The sequence below is a fragment of the Marmota marmota genome, unplaced genomic scaffold, assembly GCF_001458135.2.
Source record: "Marmota marmota marmota unplaced genomic scaffold, marMar, whole genome shotgun sequence".
Lineage (NCBI taxonomy): Eukaryota > Metazoa > Chordata > Mammalia > Rodentia > Sciuridae > Marmota > Marmota marmota.
In genome coordinates, this window is record NW_026000108.1 from 1,630,666 (window position 1) to 1,657,719 (window position 27,054).

The window sequence follows — 27,054 nt, forward strand, 5'->3', positions numbered from 1 at the left end:
AAAAAATAAAAAAAAAAAAAAAAAAAAAAGAAATTAAAGTTTTAGGGACTGAAGCTGTGGCTCAGAGGTAGAGTCCTCGCCTAGCACGTGCGAGGGCCTGGGTTTGATCCTTAGCACCACATAAAAGAATAAATTAAAAAAAAAAATATATATATATTATATATATAAAGAAATTAAAGTTTTAAATAAATGTAGAGATAGCCCATGTTCCTGGATCAGAAAACTCAATATTATTAAGAAAACGAGACTCTCAAAATTAATCTGTGAGAAATAGAAAGTCCAATGGTCTATTTTCAGAATAAAGTATTTAACCTTAATTGGGATATAAGATCCAATTGTAGTAATTTTAACTATAGCCCTTCCCTTTGCCTTCCCCAATTTTAAAATTAACTGGTCACATAGACTGTAACCCAGATATCCTTCTATCAAAGCAAGGGGCAATGCTACATTAGAGATAAAAGCAGGCGGACTGCTTGCCCAGGGGTACTTGCTAGCCAGATTTGGTAGCACATGCTTCTGGCAGAAGTAAAGTTTGCCAAGCTTGCTGACCCATTTCCTAGCACATGTTTGATTCTTTGTGGCACTCTGGTATTTCTAACCGTTTTCACACCCAGTGTGGGGCTCCATACATTGCCTAAGGGGTTATGGATACACCTCATTAGAGGAGATATATCCCACTGCCTTTTCGAGGTAGCCTAGAGGGGAGAATGACTGTAATTCCTGAAGCCAACAATGGACCCAAAATCAAAAGTGGATTGGCAACACAGTAGGACCCAAGCAAGCACTGCAGCAACTGAGAAGTACTTCTTTCGTGGTCAACAGATGCCAGAGATTGTGTAAGTATGACTGAGACTCTATTCAGAAACACAAGACCATGTCCAAGAAGGAGGGATGGGAGGCTCGGAGTATGCAAGAAACCTTTAATAAGCAGGGATTGAGTACACAGAGGAAAACTTAATTACATGGGCCTGCAAAACATGGGGAATAAAAATTCTAGGCCTAGGGACAGGAAGAACAATGGAAAGATCCCATATGTACGAATCTTCTTTTCCTTTGAAGAATCCTAAACAGGGAAAATAAACAGTGGTGATGATGGGAGTAAACCTGCACCCATGGAGGACAAGTGACCAGTTGAACCTTTGATTTCCGTATCCACCATGGCTGACAGACTTTATTCCTAATGTTCCTAGCTGCACAGGCTCTTTTCATGTCTGGGTCACATGTAGGGATTTAGTACCTGATAAAAAGCTTCAAGACCTTTGTTTCCTGTGTGTTTTGTATATATGTGTGCATACCTGTGTACTGTACTGTACACAGGTATGCACACATATATTGTGTCTACATATATACTTGTGTCCATATATCATGTACATGGTATCAAAATTGGCTTATAGATAAATGAGTATTCATAAATTTAATGAATGGATCCAAATACCTTTCAGTTAACATGAATTAAACAAAACTTTAACAAAAGGGTCAATCTAAATTGGTAAGAATAAAAATTCCTTTGAAACTACTAACCCACATGTTTATCTAGGTGGCCAGCCAAACAGTATTAGTTTCTATAAAATGTTTAAAGTGCAATGTCCACTGCTTCTGAAGGTTTTTCTTTGGCAGAAATAACTGACTTAGTACTAACTAAACCCGTTTAATATCTTGGTTTTCATGGGTAACCTAAATTAGAAATAGGTAAATTAGTTTTAACATAAGTGGGATTAACATGCATAAATGTATTTGTTAGAAGAGACATCTGATTAACTTACAATTAAAATACTAAAACATCAACTAAGTATAAATTCAAGTATTCTTGGGTTCTTTAATTCCATAAGGTAACATATATTTGGGTCTATTAAATGTGTTTTTTATAAATTGGTGAATTTAAAAAAAGGCTTAAGATTGTTTATTTCTAGGTCTTAACCTAAAAACAAGGTTACTAAGAGTTAAAATTCTAACAGGTATTAAAAAAGTTTTAGCTGTATGTTAAAAGAATAAGGTATTTCATCTTATTAAAAAGGAGTAAGATTTGGTTGAATGAAAGAAAATGGAGCTCCAGTGATGCAAGGAGGAGTCTAAAAGAGGGTTATGGCTTGTAGATAAAGGCATTGATCAGAGTCTGCACTGAGCAGATACTAAAAAAAAAAAAAGTTGGGGCTAATGATTGGACTCTGTATCTACAGGCATTGGGAGGGTACCAAGACAATTGGCTTGGCCCATAACTTTCTAATTGACTATGCCCGTTTAGTCTTTAAGTCTGGAATTTTTCTATAACTTCATTTGGTTTCACCCCCTTCCCATTTACCACTGCTCTGGGACAAAGGAATTGACTGGAATGTTTAACTCCATTGGATAGCCTTTACCTTTAAAAAAAGCCTTAATTGGAGGCCATTACCCTGAGTGTCTGATGATTAACTATCCTATCTTATTCAGGATGAAAGCTACCAGTCACTAAGGACAAATCAATGGATTCCAGCACTATTAGGTCATAACCTGGGGATAAAAAATGGTCTTCCCTTCTAAGATCTAGCAGGATGCCCCATTTGGCCAGGGGATACTTCTGGGTGGAAGCCTCCCTGCTGTCCACAGAGCTAAAATACAAGGGCCTCCTGGAGTCCCCATGTATGCAGGCATCTGTGTCTTGGCCATGCTGATTTCTATATAGAGAGGTCCCTAATAGTCTCTGAGGGTCATTATGACCTTCATTGGACAAAGGGGACAAACTGACATAACCCCCTCACAACTAGTTAATAGTGCATTTATGATATATAATGCTTAGGAGGAACAGAAACAAAAGTCAACTTATGTTTTGTTGGCAACCTATGCAAAAGGATCTTCAAGAAAGCCTAAAGGATGAAAATGGCCTCCTCCACTGAATATCAGTATGCCTCGTGTAATAAAAAGGCCCCAAAGGAGCATCTGAGTATAATCGACAGTGGGGAACTCACTTAAAGTTGATGGCATTATGATAGTGATAAAGGAGACAGGTCAGGCTCAACAATATCCTGTGCTCCAACCCCTTGAATGCAACCTGGGGAGAAAAAGATTTAGACTGTTTGTTTTTTTATATATATCCAGATTGTCCATCCCTCTCCTGGAATAAAACTTGTTATGTGAATTAAATGCACAGATAACATTCTCACCCAAAGAGCAACAACTTCAGTTGCAAGTGCTGCCCAGGAAAAGGAAACAAAGCCTGCTTTGCTGGAGGTCTACTAACAGTAAAGCCATCTGGGCCAAAGGGACCCTGAGAAAGGTGATCAGTGTTATCTCAACCAAGATTTTGTTTAAGGAGGAAGTAATAACTTGCCCCAGGAAGAAGAAAAAATATATAATATAATATAATGTGTATATACATTTTTTCAGAGAGAGGCATTAATGGGGATCCATTGTCTTTCTGACAAATTTTTAAAACATGAATTGAGTCAGTTTTGCCAGACACACTAAATATATGTGACTAGAGAAATGCACAAAACTAAAAGCTTAGGGGAACACTTTACCAAGCTGGTATTCTCTAAACTAAAGTGGCATGTAGAGGTAATCTTCAGATTTATATAGAAATAACAAATTTAACTGGGGATTTATTTATGTCATTTAATGTTCTGTAACTGGATAAAGGTAACCTCTTCTTAATAAGATATGTGTGTGTATGTGTGTGTGTGTGTGTGTGAGAGAGAGAGAGAGAGAGAGAGAGAAATATTTTGTGTTACTTTTTACATTGGGCTGGGAATTTAAGTGTATTTTTAAAGACAATAAGGACAGGGTTGGGATTGTGGCTCAGAGATAGAGTGCTCACCTACCATGCATTCACTGGGTTCAATCCCCATCACCACATACAAATAAAATAAAGATATTGTGTCCACCTATAACTAAAAAAAAATATTTAAAAAAAGACAATAAGGACAGCCTAATTTGTTTAAAGGTTGACATTGTAAAACATGGAAGTATTTTTCCACTTTTTCCACAAAAAAATTTGGTTTAATTCATGTTTCAGATATAATGTTGTATTGTGTTATTTGCCCTATCTTACTGAGATAAGTCTCAGCCTCTCACCCTATTCCATGTTAAGATGGCTTCAAAGTAGGCTAGTGAGCTCATTTAAAGTTATGTTCAAATAATATATTTTTGTTGTTAAAGATTACTATGATATCAAATTAAACAGGGGATATAATAAATAAGTAAAGGTTTAGGATTATAAAAATCATGTTTCTTGGTTCATAGCTATTATAAAAATGGAATATTTTTGCTCTTGTTAATTTCATTTTGTATTTTTCTTATAAAAATGTGTAACTGTTGCCTGTTAATGTTTTGCAGAAGCACTTCTTCTAACAGAAAAACCTGAGTTAATTAGAGACAATAAACCATTACCTATGGGACAGATTGGATATAAAGCTAACTTCTAGTACTGATACTAACCTTAATCAAACAAAAGGGGTTACTATAAAATTATACACCTTAAAGTATAATCCGTTATTATTACTTTAAAGACTGGTGAAACTGACCTGCTGAATGTTTTAAACCAAAATCTGGAGCCCAAAGTAAAATGGCTAAGGGAAAAAAGTAGCCAATATTCTGGCCCTTGTCCTCTTAGGTCAGTCAAAACTCAGGGAACAATGGGATTTCTCTAAGGGACTTGCAACTGCAGTAAGTCATCTGACATCCCAATCAGGGGGATCAAGAGGACCTAGAGAACAGGGAGCCAACCAGTGCACATTCTGCAAAGAGGAAGGTCACTAGAGACCTTTATATTTCGAAGGGAAGCCACATGTGGTCAGCGAGACCCTGATCTATCCTAGCAGATAGCACAACTGATAGAAGAAAAGCTAAAGGATCCAAGAGGCTTCTCATAAGTTCCCAAGAGTGATCCCTTAAATTTTTCAGCTAACTCTAACAGTAGAAAGAAAAAAAAAGTCAATTTTTACCAACTTGGTCTTAAACACCTGGCAGGAGAACATAACCAAAGCACAACCATACATGGACATTTAAAAGATAAGACAATGGTTCTTTTACATGTACATTTGTGTTAGTCCTCCTGAAAGTAAGTAAAACTGGGAGGTTATAAAGGAAGATTTTATACAGAGGTGCCTAATAAATATCACAAAAAGCTCTGCCAGAGTTATAAATTTGTTCTGAGTCAATTTGAGACCTATCTGAGCTTTTTCTGTTTACTTTTTCTTTGCTGGTATAATTATCATGAGCTGCTGCTCAGACTCCCATTTTGGAGTTTGCAATTCACTTCCAGCCTGGCAACTTGATTTTAATCAAGACCTGGAAAGAAGACAAGCTACAACCAAGTTGGAAAGGACCTTACCAAGTGTTCTTCATCACCAAGATGGTTACCTGATCTGCTAAAAAGGGGAGAACTCATTATCATGGGCAATTTCCACTTCACAAAGTTAATATATCTAGGATGGATGTAAATACCAAAGGGTATGAAAATAAAAATGAAAAAGAAAAGGGGGGGGGGACTTTTGAGAAATATAAAGTCCAGTGGTGCATTTGCAGAATATAGTATTTAACCTTAATTGGGACATAAGATCCAATTGAGCCATTTTAACTACAGGCCTTCCCTTTGCCCTGCCCAATTTTAAAATTAGCCAATCTATATATAGATTATGACATCAAGCTCCTCCTATCAGAGCAAGGGGCAGTACTACGTTAGGGATAAAAAGTAGGTGGACAGTTCTACCCAGGTGCACTTGCTAGCCAGGTTCAGTAGCACATACTGCTGGTAGAAGTAAAGTTTGCCTTACCAATCCACTTCAGAGTGCATGTTTCATTTCTTGTGGCACCCTGGTATTTCTGACACAGTTCAGTGGTACAGTGCCTCTGGGTCAATCCCTAGTACCAAAAACAAACTAATGGAAATTCTACATCATCACTCACTTACCATTCATGGGGAGGGAAGGCTTAAAATCTTATTTATAGCTTTTCTATCAAAATCAGACATAAAGGGGCTTCTTTTATGAAGCCAAAACAACAAAACCTACCATTGTTTACTAACCTGGTTAGCTATTAGCTGGGTGGAACCATCCTTATACATTAGAGTCACTACCAGTGCAGCTGCCTGCTTGAGCATTTCCATCAGTTGGTTTTTTGACTGATCATCCAAATACCTGATATCACAAAGGTATTTTTTAAAGGTTCTTGAGTCCCCAGAATTTAGCTGTGCTTTAACCTCACCAGCATTTTCTTCCAATGCCAAGTATTTATTTGTTTTCTCTGATGAGTTACTATACATAATATGTTTTCTTTTAAGATTCATGCTTTCCTTATTTTCATTATTAATATTTTCATTTAGGAAATGCTTTTTCTTATGCTCCATTTTCTGTAGGTCTGAAGCCTCTTGATCACAATGTGGAACAGAACACCTGGAAGAAGCCAATGAGATGTTTTTCTGCTTTTGATCAGCAGACAGCTGACCTGTGAGCCCAGTACTGGAGGAATGAGGAGAAGGCTTGGTGGAACCTCTTGACGTCTGGCCTGTTAAAGACTTAGGATTCTGTAATCAATAGAAAATATTTCATCAGAACATTGATACCTAAGGCAGCTCAATAAACCAAACTAATTCCTGGTAAAACCTGTCTAAGATAATGTGAGAACATGAACTTCACATTATCTATGACCACATTTTGTGTGTGTGTGTGTGTGTGTGTGTGTGTGTGTGTGTTGGGGATTAAACTCAGAGCCTTGTGCATACTAAGCACATGCTCTACTACTGGGCTATATCCTTAGCCCTCTGACCATACTTTTTAATGAAACTATATATGGTCTTCCGCAGTAGTTATTTTTCTCTACCAAGAGAGGCATGCACATCTGTACCCTGGGGCTGGAATGAGCAGGAGCTCAACACAAACAGTAGCCCCAGTTAAGGTAGTTATGCATATCACGAAAGAGAGATGGAGAGATGGATGGGAGGAAACTGCATACCTGCATAAGAGTGAGGGTTAACTATTTACAGCTTCCAATAGGCCCCATTATAGAGAAAATAAGATCACCAAAACTTTTGAGAATGTTACTCTACCTACTAAATTTTCTTAAAAAAAAAAACAGTTCAGCAGTGATCCTTTTTTCTCATTCCAGAAATATGCAATACACTTTGATAGATGCATAAACTAACAGAGGGGAAAAGTCACCCCTATCCATTTCATCATAGGATTAACTAATAATAACCCTTTGTTTTAAAGTTTACTTTCAATCTTATAATATGTATTCATGTTGCTTGGGACAACTGCATACTTTAAAATAATTTTGAAAAAAAATTTACACTTGCTCATAGGTCATGCAAAATTTAAAATTCATACTTATTTTTATTGCAGAGAAATATATGGTTTTAAAAAACATACTTAATGTTAATTAAAAATTCTGTGGAATATACAATAAAAGGAATTCAATGAGAAAAGGAAAAATATAAACTTTCAGACCACTGATGATCTTGCATGTATATTTTTTTAAAGGGATGATTATGGATATCAAGTTTCTAGAGTGTAGTTTTAATCATAGTGGACATATTTTAAATGTTTGTATGACAGTTTTTAAAATGTTAATATTAACAACATACCAGAAATTATGACCTTTGCAACTTTTTAAACTTGTAACAAATATTTTAAATTATATATATATGTGTATATATGTGTGTGTGTGTGTGTGTGTGTGTGTATTTATTTATTTATTTATTTTTAGTTGTGGATGGACACGTTACTTTTATTTTATTTCTTTTTTTATGTGGTGTTGAGGATCAAACCCAGTGCCTCACACATGCTAGGCAAGAGCTTTACCAGTGAGCCACAAACAACTCCAGCCAATGAATATTTTAAATTTAATTTTAAAACATGTTGGGAAGTTCATGGCTTTTCAAAATTTGAGATCCAAATACTATTCATTCTATCAAGACAGAGATTCCATCCTCATTTTGTTATAGGGGTTAATGATTGAATTAAGTTAGGATGGGGCCAGGTGCAGTGGCACACGCCTGTAATCCAGCAGCTCAGGAGGCTGACACAGGAGCGAGCTTCAGCAATGGTAAGGTGCTAAGCCACCCAGTGAGACCATGTTTCTAAATAAAACATCCCTTTAGGGATAGGGATGTGGCTCACTGGTAGAGTACCCCTGAATTGAATTCCCAGTACCAAAAAAATAAATAAATAAATAAGGTAGGATAGGAACTGAACAGACAGTTTGCTCCAGAGTCCATTCTCTTACTACTAGGCTCTCTACCACTGTTTCATACACAATGTCTTTAATGATATAACCTCTTCTCTCCTCTATAACTGAACCACTTAACTCATCCACTGTAAACTTTGTACCTGAGCCTTTCTGAGCTTCTATTTATTTCCACTAGTCCAAAATTTCAAGCTCTCTTACCTTACCCTGAAAAATTATCTCCGCATCCTTCCCTCACTCTCTAAAGGTGGGGTCTTCAGGCTGACCAGCCCCTCATCCACTCTACTAGAACTCAATTCAGATATAACTTTCATACTTCAGAAAGACATCCCAAATTCCTGTCCCCACCACCCAGAAAAGTAAATTGAAACAGCACAAAAGCAGGGTTAGATGTCTCTCCTATTATTCTGAGAGCAATGTGAACTTACTCCTATCACAGAACTTAATGCACATCATGGTAGAGATCAATTGTATTTCTCTGTCTTCCCCTTTCCTCATCCAAATTAAATTACATGCTCTCTAAGAGCAAGAACTTGATTCTTGCTTGTTGTGACTAGGGAAAGGCGAACAGTTTACTCCACCATGTTCTTCTTCTTGGTTCTCCGGGCCTGGGCGGCAGGCCTCACCACCCCTTGGGAAAGACATATAAGGAATTTTGCATAAGACAGCCTTGTTTGTACACAGGGATACTCCTGAGAATAACCCATAGATACCTCAAAATTTGATTTCACACCAGAAAACTATAAGCGGAGAAAGGGCACACAGCAGCAGCTATGCTTCCAGTCCTATATTTGGCCCAAAGGCAGAATGGGTAGTTGCCCATCTCTGCCATGAACTGAACAAGGATGCAGAAATTTTACAAGTACCTCCAATGAGTATATATGAAGTAACAATTTTTTATACAATGTATAATTGAAAGCTAGTTGGAAAGTATCACATTCAGTTCTGCACTTGCTTGCTTTGAAACTGACAGCATACTGGAGGCCATTCAGAAGAAGGTTGGAATAAAGGCTGGGGAAATGATATTTGACAAACTTTTCACCTTTATAGAGGTGTAATGTTTAGGGGCCTGTGTAAATACACCAACGGTTCAAATAAATGACAACTACTATGAGGATCTGACAACAAAGGATATTGATGAGCTCAAAGTGGGTAAAATTCCAAAACCTGGACGTTTCTGTTGTGAGCCAGCTGGAGGTCTTACCTCATTGACTGAACCATCCAAAGGACTTGGCTTTGGTGTGCAAGTAGGCCTTTAATTTATATTCAACTATAAATATGTTATTACAGAAATAAAATATTACCTACAAAAAAAAAGCAAGAATTCTTTTTTTTTCCAACCACTGAATCCACAGTACATATACAGGACACTTAATAAAAAAACTGTTGAACAAATGAAGGTTATCTGTTTAGAATTATCTCTATTTGCAATGATTTACCTTTTTCTCTAGTGATTGATTCTTTCCATCTTTAAGTATTACTGAATCCTTAACACTGGATGTGCTTATTGGTTTTACAACTTTAAGAATAAAAAGGAATAAAAGACATTAAATAAACATTAAAATATAAATAATACAATTAACTAAGAATTGAAAATAGCCTCTATAATCATACTATGTACTCATTAACTTTCTTAAAGCAATATAACAAAATTTACAACCCAAATACACACTGCCATTGCAATAAATAGTTATGTGAAGTTAAAGTATTTTCAAGTTAACTGGTAGCAAATATATGTAATTATGAAATGTTTATTAAAATAATTACGTGGCATTTGCTTTGGAATATTTGATTCTAAAAAAACTCAAAGTCAAAATTTTATAAAAATATTATAAGTATTAAAGTTTTAGGGGGTTTTTGTTTGTTTTGTTTTGGGTACAAGGGATTGAACCCATAGGTGCTTTACCACTGAGCTACATCCTTATCCTTTTTATTTTTTATTCTGAGACAGGTTCTAAGTTTCTTAGAGCGCTGCTAAGTTGCTGAAGTTGTCCTTGAAGGTGTGATCTTCCTGCCTTGGACTCCTGATTTGCTGGGATTATAGGCATGTGCCAATGCACCTGGCAGTATTAAGAGCTTGAGTAGATTTTCCCCTGTGTGATGCCAGGGATTGAATCCAGGGCCTTAAGCATGCTAGGCAAATGCTCTACCACTGCTGGATTCCCCAGTCCCACCAAGAAAGTTCTTACACTGAATAATGCTGAAATGGGACAATAAGAGTTTCAGTAAAACATCATGAATACAAACCTCTAATTCAGATTCTAATTTTAATAAACCTAGCTGAACAGTAAGTATGACTTGGGAGTCTGCTCTTCACCTATAACTGGCCTTTCAGGAACAATAACAACCAGGAAATGAAATTGGGGGAAAATATTTCATTTATAATAGAAAAAAAATTACTAGGGATAAATTTAACAAAAAGGGTATAAATCCCTCAATAATGAAAACTTAAATCTTATGCAATGGTATAAAACAAGACCTATAAAAATAGAAAGACATATGGGGCTGGAGTTGTGGCTCAGCAGAAGAGCACTCACCTAGGGCATGTGAGGCCCTGGGTTCGATCCTCAGCACCACATTAAAATAATAAATAAACCAAAGGTATTGTGTCTAACTACAACTAAAAAATAAATATTTTTTAAAAATAAAAAGACATAGGATTAGGATATATATAAAAACATTTAATTCTTTCAAATGTGAATTTAATGCAACTCCAATTAGAGAACCTACAGGGATCTTTCAATTTATTAAAGTAATTTCAAAGGACATGTGAAAAGCTAATTATCTGAAAATAGACAAGAAATGTAATTTTTAAAAAAGAAGACATGGGCTGGAGTTGAGGCTCAGTGGTAGAGCACTTGTCTAGCATGTTCTATTCTCAGCACTGCATACAAATATATAAAATAAAGTCCACTGACACCTAAAAACAAAACAAAACAAAGACTTGCCTTGCTAGATTATCATAACATCCTATTAAAGCCACTCTAATCCAATCAACATGATATTTGAACAGGAACAGACAAAAAGACCTCCGGAACAGAATAGACAATCCAGAAATTGATCCCAGCATTTATGAGAATATACAACAAAAATAGCATTTCAATCCAATAAAAAGAGGCAGATTAATAAATAAGGCTGGTACAATCACATCTGAAAGAAAATAATGTACTGGGAAAACTATTTGGAACAAAAAAGAGAAAGGATTTATGCCTACAACAAATTCCTACACATTGATAAGAAAAGACAAACTCAACAGAAAAACAAGCAAAGGATAGGAATGGGCAATACGTAAAACAGCAAACAAATAGTAGACAGGGAAATGAAAATTAGAAACATGTCCAAATAGGGACATTTTAGACAACAATGGACTACACATTCAACAGCAGTGTCGTATCACCTATTGACACAAAGTGGTTCAGTCTGTGTAAGCACATTTTATGATGGTCACACAATGGCAAAATCATCTTAGATGGCACATCTCAGAAAGCTCTCCCTATTAATCGATATGTGACTATAAACATTCTTGGAGATAGAGGGGAAGAGAGTCTTGTGCATCACTGGTAAAAATATAAATAGTTGAACCTTTTAAAAAGGCAAATGATCAACACTTATTAAAATTAAAAAGGCATACATCAGGGGCTGGAGTGTGGCTCAGTGGTAGAGTGCTTGCCTGACATGTGTGAAGCACCATGTTTGATCTTCAGCATCACATAAAAATAAATAAATAAAATAAAGGTATTGTATCTATCTACAACTAAAAAATATTTTTTAAAAATGCATATATCATTCTTGGGAATTGGGAGGAGTGATCCAAAGGGGGCATTAGTAATGCTATTCCCTAAGCTGGGTGCAGGTCTGTGAAATTTTGAAAGTACAGACCTAAGGTATGTGAATATATAAATATACATATTATATAAACATAAATAATACCTCATTAAAAAACAAAGACATAATCATTTAATCAAAAAAATCTCTCGGCTATCCATTTCATAGAAATATATTCAACAGTAAGAAAACCAAAGGTTTACAACAATATTTCTCATTACAGCAAAGCACAAAAAACAAATATATATCAAGAAGGAAATGGATGAACAAATTATATAACATTCACACAATGAAATACAGAGCCATTAAAAAGAATGACATACAGGGGCTGGAGTTGTGGCTCAGCAGTACATCGCTCATCTCGTACTCGCAGGACCCTGGGTTCGATCCTCAGCACCACATAAAAAATAAATGAGTAAAATAAAGGTATTGTGTCCAACTACAACTAAAAAATAAATATTAAAAAAAAGAATGACATACAGCTGCATACAGCTGTACTGGTAATCTGAAGATGACTCCAGTTTTGAAAACAATGACCAAATCTCCCCATTTACGTACATGAAGATGCTACCCATGTACCCATGTGTGGGTTGGGTTTCCTGGCAAGCCAACTTTGTGATAAAGGTTTGCACTCAGAAATGCAACTAGGGAGTGGAGGTGGCAGAACTGCACCAAGGAAGAAGCTGCCTAAAATCAGTCATTCAAGGTCTGCTCTGGGCCTGGGCTGGCTCTGCAAGATGTCCCCTCATGTGTCCAAGGAGCTGGGTCTGTATACCCTAGCACCCACCATTGTTGGATCCTTCACTCCTGGGTAAGTGCTGTGTCCTTGGATACAGAAGTTCTGCAGCAGGAACAGTCACTTGGTGGGGCTACCATTGGGGCTGCTAGCAGCGGACCTGGGCACCCAGGTGCTGGCAGTGATCACTTCAGTCCACACTGCTGCTTAGAGCCCTTGCTTCAGATTCCCTCTGGGAGCAGAGCCTGCAGGACCTGTTGGGCCTTCATCAGCAAAGGAAGGTTCATGGGATGAACAACATCTTATCACTGCAGCTGGTCTCAGGTTCCAAATGACATCCATCTCCCTACTCTACTCTCAGTCTAAGGTACCCTCACTCTGGCTTAGTACCTCTGCTGGTCTAGGTGCCTTCCTGATGGAATGACCCAAACCCCCATCCCTGACAGCTAAGCCCCTGGTCACTGTGCCCTTCTCTGGCTATGGCCCCTAAATTTGCTATCAAATTTGGGCAGGAAGGTGACCAGTCAAATCACCTGGGTGTTCTCTTGCCTAAGCTTGGTAATTGTACCTCCTCCCACAACCAAGGCCAATTACCCTAGCAGGATGGAGACTACACTCCTCACTTGCCAGTCTCTCAGCACATGGAGACTGGAGATGACTGAGCAGCAGCCAAAGCTTGAAATCAAATGGCACTTTTTCTGTGCCTGTGGAAGATTTTGCTCTGTGAGTTAAGACCTGTAAGCATGTAGAAACCAGAGGTGTATGGAAAACAAATTTCCTAAGTGATCACTGGAAGTGATGACTTCCATCTTTTGGTTTCCAAGCCCATATATTACATCCTGGGGGCACTGTACTAACAATGGTAACTGGTGTGCAATGTTTTTGCTGCACACCTGCAGGTTTTTGCTCCCTCACTGCCTCTGAGCTGACTCCACAAATCATTGTACTGCTCTACTGGGCTGCAGTACGAGTATGCAGCTGTGAGGGAGCTGGAGGATGTCATGTGGCCCTGCTTCAGTCCCTCAGCTTTATGTAGACCCTTGTGTCAGTGAACATGTGCTCCAGGACCCTTGAAGGATGGAGCAAACTGAGGCCCTGTGAATGGAAAAAGTGAATCGATGCCTGGAACATGCTGATTTAGTCAAGATGAACCACTGTGGACAAGGATGCCGTGTCAAGCACCTATAGTCAAGCTGATTAGGAGGCCAAGATGAGAGAATCCGTTTGAGCCCAGGAGTTGGAGATCAGCCTGTGCAACACAGTGAGACACCATTTCAAACAAACAAACAAACAACAATAAAGTCAATCACTGTAACTTTCATGGTACAGGGGGCTCAACATTGTCAATTTGCCACCAAATGACTGTTCTCAAAGCATGGTGCCACTAGGAACTCAGCACTTGGTCTCTGTTGTTGGAGGGTTGGATGCTCAGCAGATAATAGATAAAGCAACTCTAATGAGTAGGAGCTGCTGGGCCCATGCAGAGCCTCCATCCCAGCCCCATGCTCAAAGAGTAAGCATGTGTCAGCACTGGAACATAAGAGGACATAAGCTGGTGTCAACTGACCTAAGTCATTCTGTTAACATGATTGTCTGGGCCATCCTCCATGGTAGGTGTTCATGAATGGGAGTTACTTGGTGTCCATCCCATAGATCTACTCATGCGCCTTGCCTCAAGAACTCGTTGGGACAAATCTTTCAATTTTTCTTATTCCAGGTCTCTGGCAACCAGGCAAATCACTATAATTTCCCATAAGACAATATGTTTTCTCTCTCCACACAGTGTATGACCAAGTTTTACCCATTGATTTCCCCTCAATGTTGTCTTCCAGGGCTGCCAGAATTGGGTTATAGTGCACCTGAAACCAATTTTTGGTTTGCCCCACATACTGAACATTGTGAACCAAATTCAATCTTTTTATTCCTCTATTAGCTGGTGTTAAGATTGTCCTCCTCCTCCTAAGACAATCGACAGAAGACATACCAATGCCAACATTAATGATGCCTTGGGGCTTGGGCCACATGCTCAGGCAGCCTGATTGTGCCTGCTGGTCTACTCATCATATCTAATATCAAATCAACCACTTCTAACTTACAATGAAAGGATTGCCCTTGATGGGGTTGATAGAACTGGTCCATACTGGGAACTTCTGGCTTCATGAACATTTCATGTCCTCATGGTCTCACGGTCCTTCCCTATAAGAAACTAGTAGCATCATAGGAATCTTCTGTTGTTTCACTTTTTCAGAAAATTCTAATTATTTTCTGTAGACGATACTATCTTGCGCCAGTAGTCTGCATTATGATTCTCCTGTGAGGGCCTTGCTGTAAATGTCACATGGCATAATTTCTCTTAACATCATAAGGTCTGTTGGGTTGCAAGTCCACGTGGCTGGGCCTCTTGCTTCACTGCCTGGCCCTTACAGAGTGCTTCTCTTCTTGGTTTTTCTCCATAAAAATTTAGTGTCACTCACCATACAGGTTGGAGCATTTCCCCAAATGTGGGATATGCTGCCTTCATTTCCTAAACCCAAAGATATCCATCAGGTGTTGTGCTTCCTTCTTAGTGGTAGAAGGTTAAAAAAGAATGCAGTAATTTGTCCTTTGCTTTCAAGTTGATATCCTGTCATGTCCCACACCGCTGAATCTCCCAGAACTTTAGTAATAGCCGGCCCTAGAATATTTGTAGCATTTACCTCCCACCTATTGGACATTATTATGGTTTGGATATGAGATGTACCCTGAAATACTCCTGTGGCAATATAGAAATGTTCAGAGGTGAAATGATTAGTTTATGAGACCTGTAATCTAGTCAGTGAATTGGTCCAATTGATGGATTAATAATTTGAATGGATTACTGAGTGGTAAGTATAGGCAGGTGGGGCATAGCTAGAGGAAGTAGGTCACTGCAGTTGTGCCCTGGAGATTATATCTTGTCCCTGGCTCCTTGAACATGTTTGCTGTTTCCTGATTGCTATGAGTTGAGCAACTTTCCTCAACCATACCTTTCCACCATAATGTTCTCTCTCATGACAGGCCCAGAGCAATGTAGTCAGTCATCCATGGACTGTGAGACCTCTGAAACCATGAGCCAAAATAAACTTTTCTTCTAAGTTGTTCTTGTCAGGTATTTTGATCACAGTGATGATAAGCTAACACAGCAAAACTGATAATAAACTCACCATTTCCTGTTCATGCTGATTAGCATGATGTCATCAAAATAGTGGTCTCTGTCATATTTCCATTGAATTCACAATGGAAAGTCAGGTGAAGTCAGATCCTGAAGCAGGGACATTGGATACCACAAACTTAACCAAGTTGTAGAAGAGTGGCAGCTGCTGGGTTGGGTGTATGGCACATATAACTAACAAGGTGTCTGGTACATTGTAAAATTATTGATCTGAGAAATGCATTCTCTTGATCCAGAATAGTTCTGGAGTTTACATTGTCCATCCTGAGTGAATATGAACTATTTCTGATTTTCCTTTCTGATGTAAATGGAAAAGAACAGCAGTTTCAGATTATGCACTTGGGCTTCCTCACCATGGTAGCTCTCACTCTGCAGGTCAAGGAACTGATATCCGGGGATTCTTCCAACAAAGTACATCCGTTCTAAGTAACATTTTGGGACTTGGAATATGGCTCCTGGATGGGCCCTCCTGTGAACCCATTATGAGCAGGATCCAGGCCAAGGCTCATTTCTTGCCCAAGTCCCCATGTCCTAATTCCAATAAAGGGACCACAATGACACTTCAGGTCTGGTATCAATTTTCATATCAGACCTTGTGTCCAAATGTTTCTCCAGTGTTTAAGTGTATGACATCAGAGTAAATGGCCATAGGTCCTTCTCGGGGAAAGACTAGTGTAATAACTGCCATTTACATATGCCATAGTATCACATGATCCTTTCCCTCAGGGATCTTGCTTTCCTCCATTCTTTATGAGAATTATATTCCCTGCTTCTGACAGGCACCACCACCTGAACTCTATTTCAGAATCTTATTATCCTTGCTGTGTTATTCTTGGAGCATCTTCTACCATCAGCCCTGGTCTACAGAGGATAGGCACACTGGGATCCTCCATGAAGCTGGTAACAACCCCAACCACACCCCCACAGCATTTATAGCTTTGGCAAACTGGAGTATCCAAGATAAATGTCCAAGAACATTTATCTGCTGAGTTTCTTGGCCTTACATAACTCAGCCACTTTTGTCTCTTTAATCATCTACTATGGCATATCTAACATTTCTACTTCACTCAGTCTGAACCATCTCTTGAAATGTACCAAGCACTATCCTAACAGTATGTTAGCAGCATATCTTGGCATCCTTCTCAGTGTATTAAATCCAGTGTCCCTTAACTTTGGAACCATAGTTCCACCTGCCTGAAGCCAGCACTGAAGAATCTAGGCCCTGCACGTACACGCTGATGAGATTTTTGCAGTCACTCTGGACTGGTCACTTCTGTTGTTGTGCCAGTTATCAGTTTATTGCCTCAGCTACAAATCCAGCCCTCAATGTACTGCTTGCAATACTGCAGCAAGACCCTGAAAAATTTGGGCACGAAGTAATGCTAAACTTTGTCAGCAGAGGGTGCTGGAGGGATGCTGTCAGGAAGGAGGCCTCCCTATGTCCTATTTCTTGCTCCTGCAGCTCTTAGCTAGTGCACTAGACATGCAGCAGCATTCTTGCTGGCTGCTTCCCAGGACGCTCTCCCGCATGTCACAGACCTAAGGGGGCAGCTTCCCAAGTTTCACAGGCATGCTGCCATTTGCTCAGTGAGGCAGTCACCACAGCAGTGTCTATCTAGCACCTCAGCACACTTCTGGGCCATTCATCCCTCTCTGCCAAGTGAATCTGTCTTGGGGGAAATGACTCTTCTAAATCTGTCCCTTCTTTCAGCACTATACTGTCTGCTAGGATAGACCCGTCAGAGTTCTCTTTATTCTTTGGTAGCTAACCCTATCACTAGTTAATAAAGCTTTGAACATTGCCTGTTTGAATTATATATGGTTTCCGTCCCCTGATGAGACTCTTACACTCCGTTTATAGGTCCAGTACTACTTGGCCACCTTATGTTGACTTAATAACTAAGAGAGACCAGGTAACAGCAAGAAAGAGAAAATCTGAACTTGCACACTTTCACATGTTATATATACTGTGTGTACCTAAGTATGCAAAAACATTTTGTCAGGGCAATGTGTGATGAGACTATGGCTTTTGTTGAAAAAAAATTTTTCCTAAAATTTACAAAATAAAGAGAAAGTATGTGTTAATTTTCCAAGACAGAAGCCACTACACTACTTTCAGGCAAGTGGCAGGGGTCAGGATGGAGGGTGGCATGGGGGTGACTAGGAAGAGGACTGTCCCTTAACAGAATGGCTAATTCTGGAGAAATATCTGGTACTGAAGATTTAAATACACCAATCTAAAGGTTCACATCCTATATATTTCAGGGTCTGTTTACTCTTCTTTCTGGTCAAGTCAATGACCCAGAAGCAGCACACTTGCCAGGGCTGAGAATTCAAACTTCTCTGAAGTTCAGGACTGTCTTTGGCCTGTGGCTTGGGGTGGTTTTTTTTCTTTTTCTTTCTTTTTTTTTTAACATTTATCTTTTTGTTGTAGGTGAACACAATATCTTTATTTTATTTTTAAATGGTGCCAAGGATCGAACCCAGTGCCTGGCAAGTGCTCTACCTCTGAGCCACAACCCCAGCCCCCTGGGGCTTTATAGGCTTTAAAGAAGCCCCTCTGGCCATCACCCTGTCTCTTCTTCTGAGGAGTCTATTATCCCCAGCCACAGCCACTCCATTCCATTTTTTTTTTTTTTTTTTTTTTTTTTTTTATATCATTTGTTGANTTTTTTTTTTTTTTTTTTTTTTGGTATCGGGGATTGAACCCAGGGGCACTCAACACTGAACCACATCCCCATTCCTATTTTGTATTTTATTTAGAGACACGGTCTCACTGAGTTGCTTAGTGCCTCACCATTGCTGAGGCTGGCTTTGAATTTGTGATCCTCCTGTCTCAGCTTCCCCAGCCACTGGGATTACAGACATGCACCACTGTGCCTAGTTCCTTTGTCTTTTATTGCCTGTACTTTTCAAATGCATGGCACTGTCCCAGCCTATGCAGACTAGCTCACCTCTGAAGGAAATCTTGATAGCACAGCTACCATTTGTATTCCACCTAAAATCTGTGATGAAGTAATCAATGCTGGCCTACCTGAGGATGATCCAACTTCAAAATCCCACATCCACTTTCAAGTGGAACAGGTTCCTGGGAATCAGACTGAGATTTGCCAGCAGGAAGTTTACTAAAGAGTGTGCTTGGAGGGGGCCCAGCTGCCAGCCTGTGAAGTAGACAGACCACCCAACTGGAGGAAGGGCCCAGCCGCCCTCCTGCACGGTAGGCAGACCACGCGACCCGGAGAGGGGGCCCAGCTGCCTGCCTGCGAGGTAGACAGACCACCCCAACTGGAGGAGGGGCCCAGCCGCCCGCCTGTGCGGTAGGCAGACCACGAGACCCGAAGAGGGGGCCCAGCCACCCGCCTGCATAGTAGATAGACCACCCCAACGGGAGTAGGGGCCCAGCCGCCCGCCTGCACGGTAGGCAGACCACGTGACCCGGAGAAGGGGCCCAACCGCCCGCCGGTGTGGTAGACAAACCACCCCAACTGGAGGAGGGGCCCAGCCGCCCGCCTGCGCAGTCACCAGACCGAGCTCTGGACAAACATAAGGTCTCCCCAACACCCCCCCTCATCAAACACCTTACGAGAAAAACGGATGGAACTCATCTTGGAAAATCCCAACAACCCTTAAAACTCATCAACCGGTGGGAGTGGCTACCAGCTTGGTTCTGCATAGGTTCAAGTGCCTGGTTTACATCACAGAGAATAACAGTAGAGAGGCCACAGGTGGAAGCTCAAGTCCTCTCACACTGGCTACCACCACCACCCTGAATGCAGAGACTCAAGCTAGGAATAGACAACGCCACCTACTGGAAGAAAAGAAAACAGAGTTCTGAGATACATTTTTTTTCTTTCTTTTTTTTCTTCTTTCTTTCTCTTCTCCCTCTCTTTTCATCCATTCATCCAGTATCCTCTACCCTTCCCCCTCTGATCCTCACAACCTCAACATATGTGAAACCAAGAATGGTACATGAAAATGGTCTTTAACAACTGAATCACCAGAATAATATAATATAGAGGAATTGCATATGCCCCATCTCCCTCCCCCCTTTTATTTCTTTTCTTTTTTCTCTTATTTTCTTTTTCCCACTCTCGTTTTTTCTCTTTCTTTCCTTGTTATTTGCTTTTCTCCTTCTTACTCCCTCTATCCCACTTGCAACCCCCTATATTTTACTATTTATAAGTAGGGTAATCTTATAAATACAGATAGGAGTTTGAATCTATACATTCTTCCATAAATTACCCATCTATTGGTTAGAGCTCTCAAAAGTTACTAAGTTAGATTAGCCCCATACCCTCACGCCTTTCCCCCTAAACATAACATCCTACACCTGAAATTCAGTTTTCTTCATGCTACCAGAAACGGTATGCCTTTCATGAAACTAACGACTATATTTTTAAATGATAATTGAAACCAATATTTGTAGACATAGAGTCTAGCTATAAAGGTAGTAATAAGGAAAACGTGTGCTTAGATGATATACTATTGACATTGGGAACTGTTAACATTGTCTTTCTCCACAAAAGAAAGACTTTGGAACTACATAAGAGCAATATAAATATATAGGGGGAAAATCAATAACACAACAGTTTCACAAAGCTGGAAAGAAACGTGAGCAGTATGAAAAGACAAGGAAAGAAAGGACCACAAGCAATGCAGGTCAACTCAACTTTAGAAGAGGTAATAGCTGCAGCAGATGGAATGTCAGATAAAGAGTTCAGGATATAAATGCTTCAGATGATCTGGAGTCTCAAGGAAGACATTAGACAGCAAATTCAGACAATGAAAGATCACTTTAACAATCAATTACATAAACAAATCCAAGAAACAAAAGATCAACTATACAGGGAAATAGAGGTTGTTTAAAAAAAAAAAAAACAGAAATCCTGGAAATGCAGGAAGCAATAAACCAAATTAAAAACTCAAATGAGAGTACTACCAGCACAGTAGAAAACTTAGAAGATAGAACATCAGACAATGAAGAAAAGTATTTCAACTAGAAAAGAACATAGACAGCTCAGCAAAACTGTTAAGAAACCATGAGCAGAACATCCAAGAAATATGGGATAACATAAAGAGACCAAACTTAAGAGTTATTAGGATACTGGAAGGTATAGAGGTCCCAAAGGAATAAGCAATCTGTTCAATGAAATAATATGAGAAAACTTCCCAGACTTGAAGAATGAATCAGAATTCCAAATCCTAGAAGACTACAGGACGCCGAATGTGCAAAATCACAAGAGATCCACACCAAGACACATTATAATGAAGACGACCAACATACAGAATAAGGAGAGAATTTTAAAAGCTACAAGAGAAAGGAAGAAGATTACATTTAGGGGTAAACCAATCAGGTTAACGGCTGATCTTTCGACACAGACTCTGAAAGCTAGAAGATCCTGGAACAACATATTTCAAACGCTGAAAGAAAATGGGTTCCAACCAAGAACCGTGTATCCAGCGAAATTAAGCTTCAGGATGGAAGATGAAATTAAAACCTTCCACGATAAACAAAAGTTAAAAGAATTTGCAGCTAGAAAACCAGCACTTCAAAATATCCTTGGCAAAACATTACATGAAGAGGAAATGAAAAATAACAATGAAAACCAACAGTGGGAGGTAGTACAGTAAAGGAAAAACTATTCAAAGAGGAAAAACAAATCATGTTAAGTAACAAAAATAAACAAATATGGCTGGAAGTACAAACCATATCTCAATAGTAACCCTAAATGTTAATGGCTTAAACTCACCAATCAAGAGATACAGGCTAGTAGAATGGATCAAAAAAAAGATCCAACAATATGCTGCCTGCAGGAGACACATCTGATAGGAAAAGACATACATAGACTGAAGGTGAAAGGTTGGGAAAAATCATATCACTCATTTGGACCTCGGAAGCAAGCAGGAGTGTCCATACTCATATCAAATAAAATAGACTTCAAGACAAAGTTAATAAAAAGGGATAAAGAAGGACACTACATACTGCTCAAGGGAACCATACACCAACAAGACATAACAATCATTAATATATATGTCCCAAACAATGGTGCAGCTATGTTCATCAAACAAACTCTTCTCAAGTTCAAGAGTCAAATAGACCACAATACAATAATTATGGGAGATTTTAACACACCTCTCTCAACACTGGACAGATCTTCCAAACAAAAGTTGAATAAAGAAACTATAGAACTCAATAATACAATTAATAACCTAGACTTAATTGACATATATAGAATATACCAACCAACATCAAGCAGTTACACTTTTTCTCAGCAGCACATGAATCCTTCTCAAAAATAGATCATATATTATGTCACAGGGCAACTCTTAGACAATATAAAGGAGTAGAGATAATACCATGCATCCTATCTGATCATAATGGAATGAAACTGGAAATCAACGATAAAAGAAGGAAGAAAAAATCCTATATCACTTGGAGAATGAACAATATGTTACTGAATGATCAATGGGTTACAGAAGAAATCAAGGAGGAAATTAAAAAATTCAGAGATAAATGAAAACACAGACACAACATATCAGAATCTATGGGACACAATGAAAGCAGTTCTAAGAGGAAAATTCATTGCTTGGAGTTCATTCCTTAAAAAAAGAAAAAAACCAACAAATAAATGATCTCACACTTCATCTCAAAACCCTAGAAAAAGAAGAGCAAAACAATAGCAAAATTAGTAGAAGGCAAGAAGTAATTAAAATCAGAGCAGAAATCAATGAAATTGAAACAAAAGAAACAATTGAAAAAATTGACAAAACTAAAAGTTGGTTCTTTGAAAAAATAAATAAGATCGACAGACCCTTAGCCATGCTAACGAAGAGAAGGAGAGAACTCAAATTACTAGCATACAGGATGAAAAAGGCAATATCACAACAGATACTACAGAAATACAGAAGATAATTAGAAATTATTTTGAAACCTTATACTCCAATAAAATAGAAGATAGTGAAGGTATCGGTAAATTTCTTAAGTCATATGATCTGCCCAGATTGAGTCAGGAGGATATACACAACCTAAACAGACCAATATCAATTGAGGAAATAGAAGAAGCCATCAAAAGACTACCAACCAAGAAAAGCCCAGGACTGGATGGGTATACAGCAGAGTTTTACAAAACCTTTAAAGAAGAACTAATACCAATACTTTTCAAGCTATTTCAGGAAATAGAAAAAGAGGGAGAACTTCCAAATTCATTCTACGAGGCCAACATCACCCTGATTCCTAAACCAGACAAAGACACTTCAAAGAAAGAAAACTACAGACCAATATCTCTAATGAACATAGATGCAAAAATCCTCAATAAAATTCTGGCGAATCGGATACAAAAACATATCAAAAATATCATGCACCATGATCAAGTGGGATTCATCCCTGGGATGCAAGGCTGGTTCAATATATGGAAATCAATAAATGTTATTCACCACATCAATAGACTTAAAGATAAGAACCATATGATCATCTCGATAGATGCAGAAAAAGCATTCGACAAAGTACAGTATCCCTTTATGTTTAAACCCTAGAAAAACTAGGGATAACAGGAACTTATCTCAACATTGTAAACGCTATCTATAAGCCTCAGGCTAGCATCATTCTAAATGGAGAAAAACTGAAGGCATTCCCTCTAAAATCTGGAACAAGACAGGGATGCCCTCTCTCACCACTTCTGTTCAACATAGTTCTAGAAACACTGGCCAGAGCAATTAGACAGACGAAAGAAATTAAAGGCATAAAAATAGGAAAAGAATAACTTAAATTATCACTATTTGCGGGTGACATGATCCTATACCTAGAAGACCCAAAAGGTTCTACCAAGAAACTTCTAGAGCTAGTAAATGAATTCAGCAAAGTGGCAGGATATAAAATCAACACGCATAAATCAAAGGCATTCCTGTATATCAGTGACAAATCCTCTGAAATGAGAACAACCACCCCATTCACAATATCCTCAAAAAAAAATAAAATACTTGGGAATCAACCTAACAAAAGAGGTGAAAGAACTATACAACGAAAACTACAGAACCCTAAAGAAAGAAATAGAAGAAGACCTTAGAAGGTGGAAAGATATACCTTGTTCATGGATAGGCAGAACTAATATCATTAAAATGGCAATATTACCAAAAGTACTCTATAGGTTTAATGCAGTGCCAATCAAAATCCCAACGGCATTCCTCGCAGAAATAGAAAAAGCAATCATGAAATTCATCTGGAAAAATAAAAGACTCACAATAGCAAAAGCAATTCTAAACAGGAAGGGTGAAACTGGCGGTATAGCGATACCAGATTTCAAACTGTACTACAGAACAATAGTAATAAAAACAGCATGGTACTGGTACCAAAACAGGCAGGTAGACCAATGGTACAGAATAGAAGACACAGAGACCAATCCACAAAATTACAACTACCTTATATTAGACAAAGGTGCCAAAAGCATGCAATGGAGAAAGGATAGCATCTTCAACAAATGGTGCTGAAAGAACTGGAAATCCATATGCAACAAAATGAAGTTGAATCCCTCTCTCTCACCTTGCACAAAAGTTAACTCAAAATGGATCAAGGAGCTAGGAATCAAACCAGAAACTCTGTGTCTAATAGAAGAAAAAGTTGGCCCTAATCTCCATCTCATGGGGTCAGGCTCCAAATTCCTTAATAGGATACCTATAGCACAAGAGTTAAAATCAAGAATCAACAATTGGGACGTATTCAAACTAAAAAGTTTTTTCTCAGTAAGAGAAACAATAAGAGAGGTAAATAGGGTGCCTACATCCTGGGAACAAATATTTACCCCTCACACTTCAGATAGAGCCCTAATCTCCAGAGTATACAAAGAACTCAAAAAATTAAACAACAAGAAAACAAATAACCCAATCAACGAATGGGCCAAGGATCTGAACAGACACTTCTCAGAGGAGGATATACAATCAATCAACAAATACACGAAAAAATGCTGACCATCTCTAGCAATCAGAGAAATGCAAATTAAAACCACTCAAAGATACCATCTCACTCCAGTAAGAATGGCAGCCATTATGAAGTCAAACAATAAAAAGTGCTGACAAGGATGTGGGGAAAATTGTACACTTGTATATTGCTGGTGGGACTGCAAATTGGTTCAGCCAATTTGGAAAGCTGTATGGAGATTCCTTGGAAAGCTGGGAATGGAACCACCATTTGACCCAGCTATTCCCCTTCTTGGACTATACCCAAAAGACCTAAAAAGAGCATACAACAGGGACACAGCTACATCCCCATGTTCATAGCAGCACAATTCACAATAGCTAGACTGTGGAACCAACCCAGATGCCCTTCAATAGATGAATGGATAAAAAAATGTGGCATTTATACACAATGGAAATTACTCAGCACTAAAAAATAACAAAATCATGCCATTTACAGGGAAATGGATGGCATTAGAGCAGATTATGCTAAGTGAAGCTAGCCAATCCCTAAAAAACAAATGCAGAATGTCTTCTTTGATGCCGCAGTCTGGCTGCAGCAAAATAACCGGGGGGTGACGAGCAACTTGTGTACATTGATACAGCAGGAGTGGGAGCCATTTATTGTAGGACAGGAGGGGTATATATACATTCCACACAGCGTATCTTAATTAACATAAACTAGATACAACAGTCAACCAATAAAAAATCTCCACACTTAATGGCTCGCTAGCGTTACTTCACAAACCACTCCCTCTGACAAAATGTCAGGCGCCATCCAGACTTGTTTACAGACCTTAACATTAACCACTCCCTCTGACAAAATGCCAGGCGCCATCCAGACTTGTTTACAGACCTTAATACTTTGATATAAGGGGGGTGACTCAAAACAGAGCAGGGAGGAAGAGCACGAGAAGATTACCATTAAATAGGGATGAGAGGTGCGTGGGAATGGGAGAGAGACGGGGAATTGCACGGAAGATGGTAGGAGCCCCTCATGGTTATGCAAAATTACATATAAAATGGTGTGAGGGAGAAGAAAAAAAGAGAGAAATGTGTCACAGTAGATTGGGTAGAAGGAGGTGATGGGAGGGGAGGGGAGGGGAGGGGGGATAAGAAGGGAAGCACAATACAATAGACACTAGTATGGCCCTATGTATAAACGTGGCTGTATAACCAATGTGATCCTGCAATCTATACACGTGGAAAAATAAAATTATGTACCCCATTTGAATCAAATGTATGATATGTCAAGATCATTGTAATGTTTTGAGCAACTAATAAAAAAATTTTTAAAAAGAAGAGCATAGTTACTATTTGTTTACGCTAACTTTAGATTATTGATATTTTGGATTTTTATATTTAATTGTCTACAGGATTTTTTGTTTGTTTTTGATTTCTGTCTTTCCTAGAATCCCTCATTTTTTTAATTAATTAATCTTTAGTTTTTTAATTTGTTTTAAATAGTTATACATAACAGTAGAATGCATTTATGTACTTTGATATATCATACATAGATGGGATATAATTTCTTCTCATTTTTTTTGTTAAATCTTTTTTTCATAGCTTCTGTCCCTAACATCAGTGATTTTATTTCAGAATGCCAATCGGTTTAATAAATCATATTAAACCAAAAAAAAAAAAAAAAGAGTGTGCTTGGGGAACACAAGGACTGAGCCAGGGGAAGCTGAAATATTAACTATCACAACAAATGCCCCAGTCATTGACACTGGAGAAAGGGGATCTAGGTGGCACAGACACAGAAAAGCTATAATTATAATCAGAAATAGCCAGGCATGGTAGCACATGCCTATAATCCCAGTGGCTGGGGAGGCTGAGACAGGAGGATCACAAGTTCAAAGCCAGCCTCAGCACAAGCAAGATGCTAAGCAATTCAGTGAAACCCTATCTCTAAATAAAATACAAAATAGGGCTGGGGATGTGGCTCAGTGGTTGAATGCCCCTGATTTCAATCCCCAGTACCAAAAAAAAAAAAAACAATAGGGGCTGGGGATGTGGCTCGAGTGGTAGCACGCTCGCCTGGCATGCGTGCGGCCTGGGTTCGATCCTCAGCACCACATACCAACAAAGATGTTGTGTCCGCCGAAAACTAAAAAATAAATATTAAAAAATTCTCTATCTTTCCCCCTCTCTCTCTCACTCTCTCTTTAAAAAAAACAATTTTATATATATATATATA

General features: G+C 38.7%; 1 protein-coding gene and 1 pseudogene across 1 annotated transcript in view; one reads left to right on the forward strand and one right to left on the reverse strand.

Moving 5' to 3' along the window:
• Positions 1-27,054, reverse strand: part of Poln (DNA polymerase nu) — a 165,144-nt gene that overhangs the window by 129,608 nt on the left and 8,482 nt on the right. Inside the window, exons 3-4 of the mRNA XM_048784045.1 lie at positions 9,597-9,676; positions 5,999-6,496 (exon numbers count right to left, since the gene is read on the reverse strand). Of these exons, the coding sequence (XP_048640002.1) occupies positions 5,999-6,496; positions 9,597-9,676 (578 nt within the window). The remainder of the gene's footprint in view (positions 1-5,998; positions 6,497-9,596; positions 9,677-27,054) is intronic.
• On the forward strand, positions 8,587-9,540 carry LOC107139085 (annotated as a pseudogene).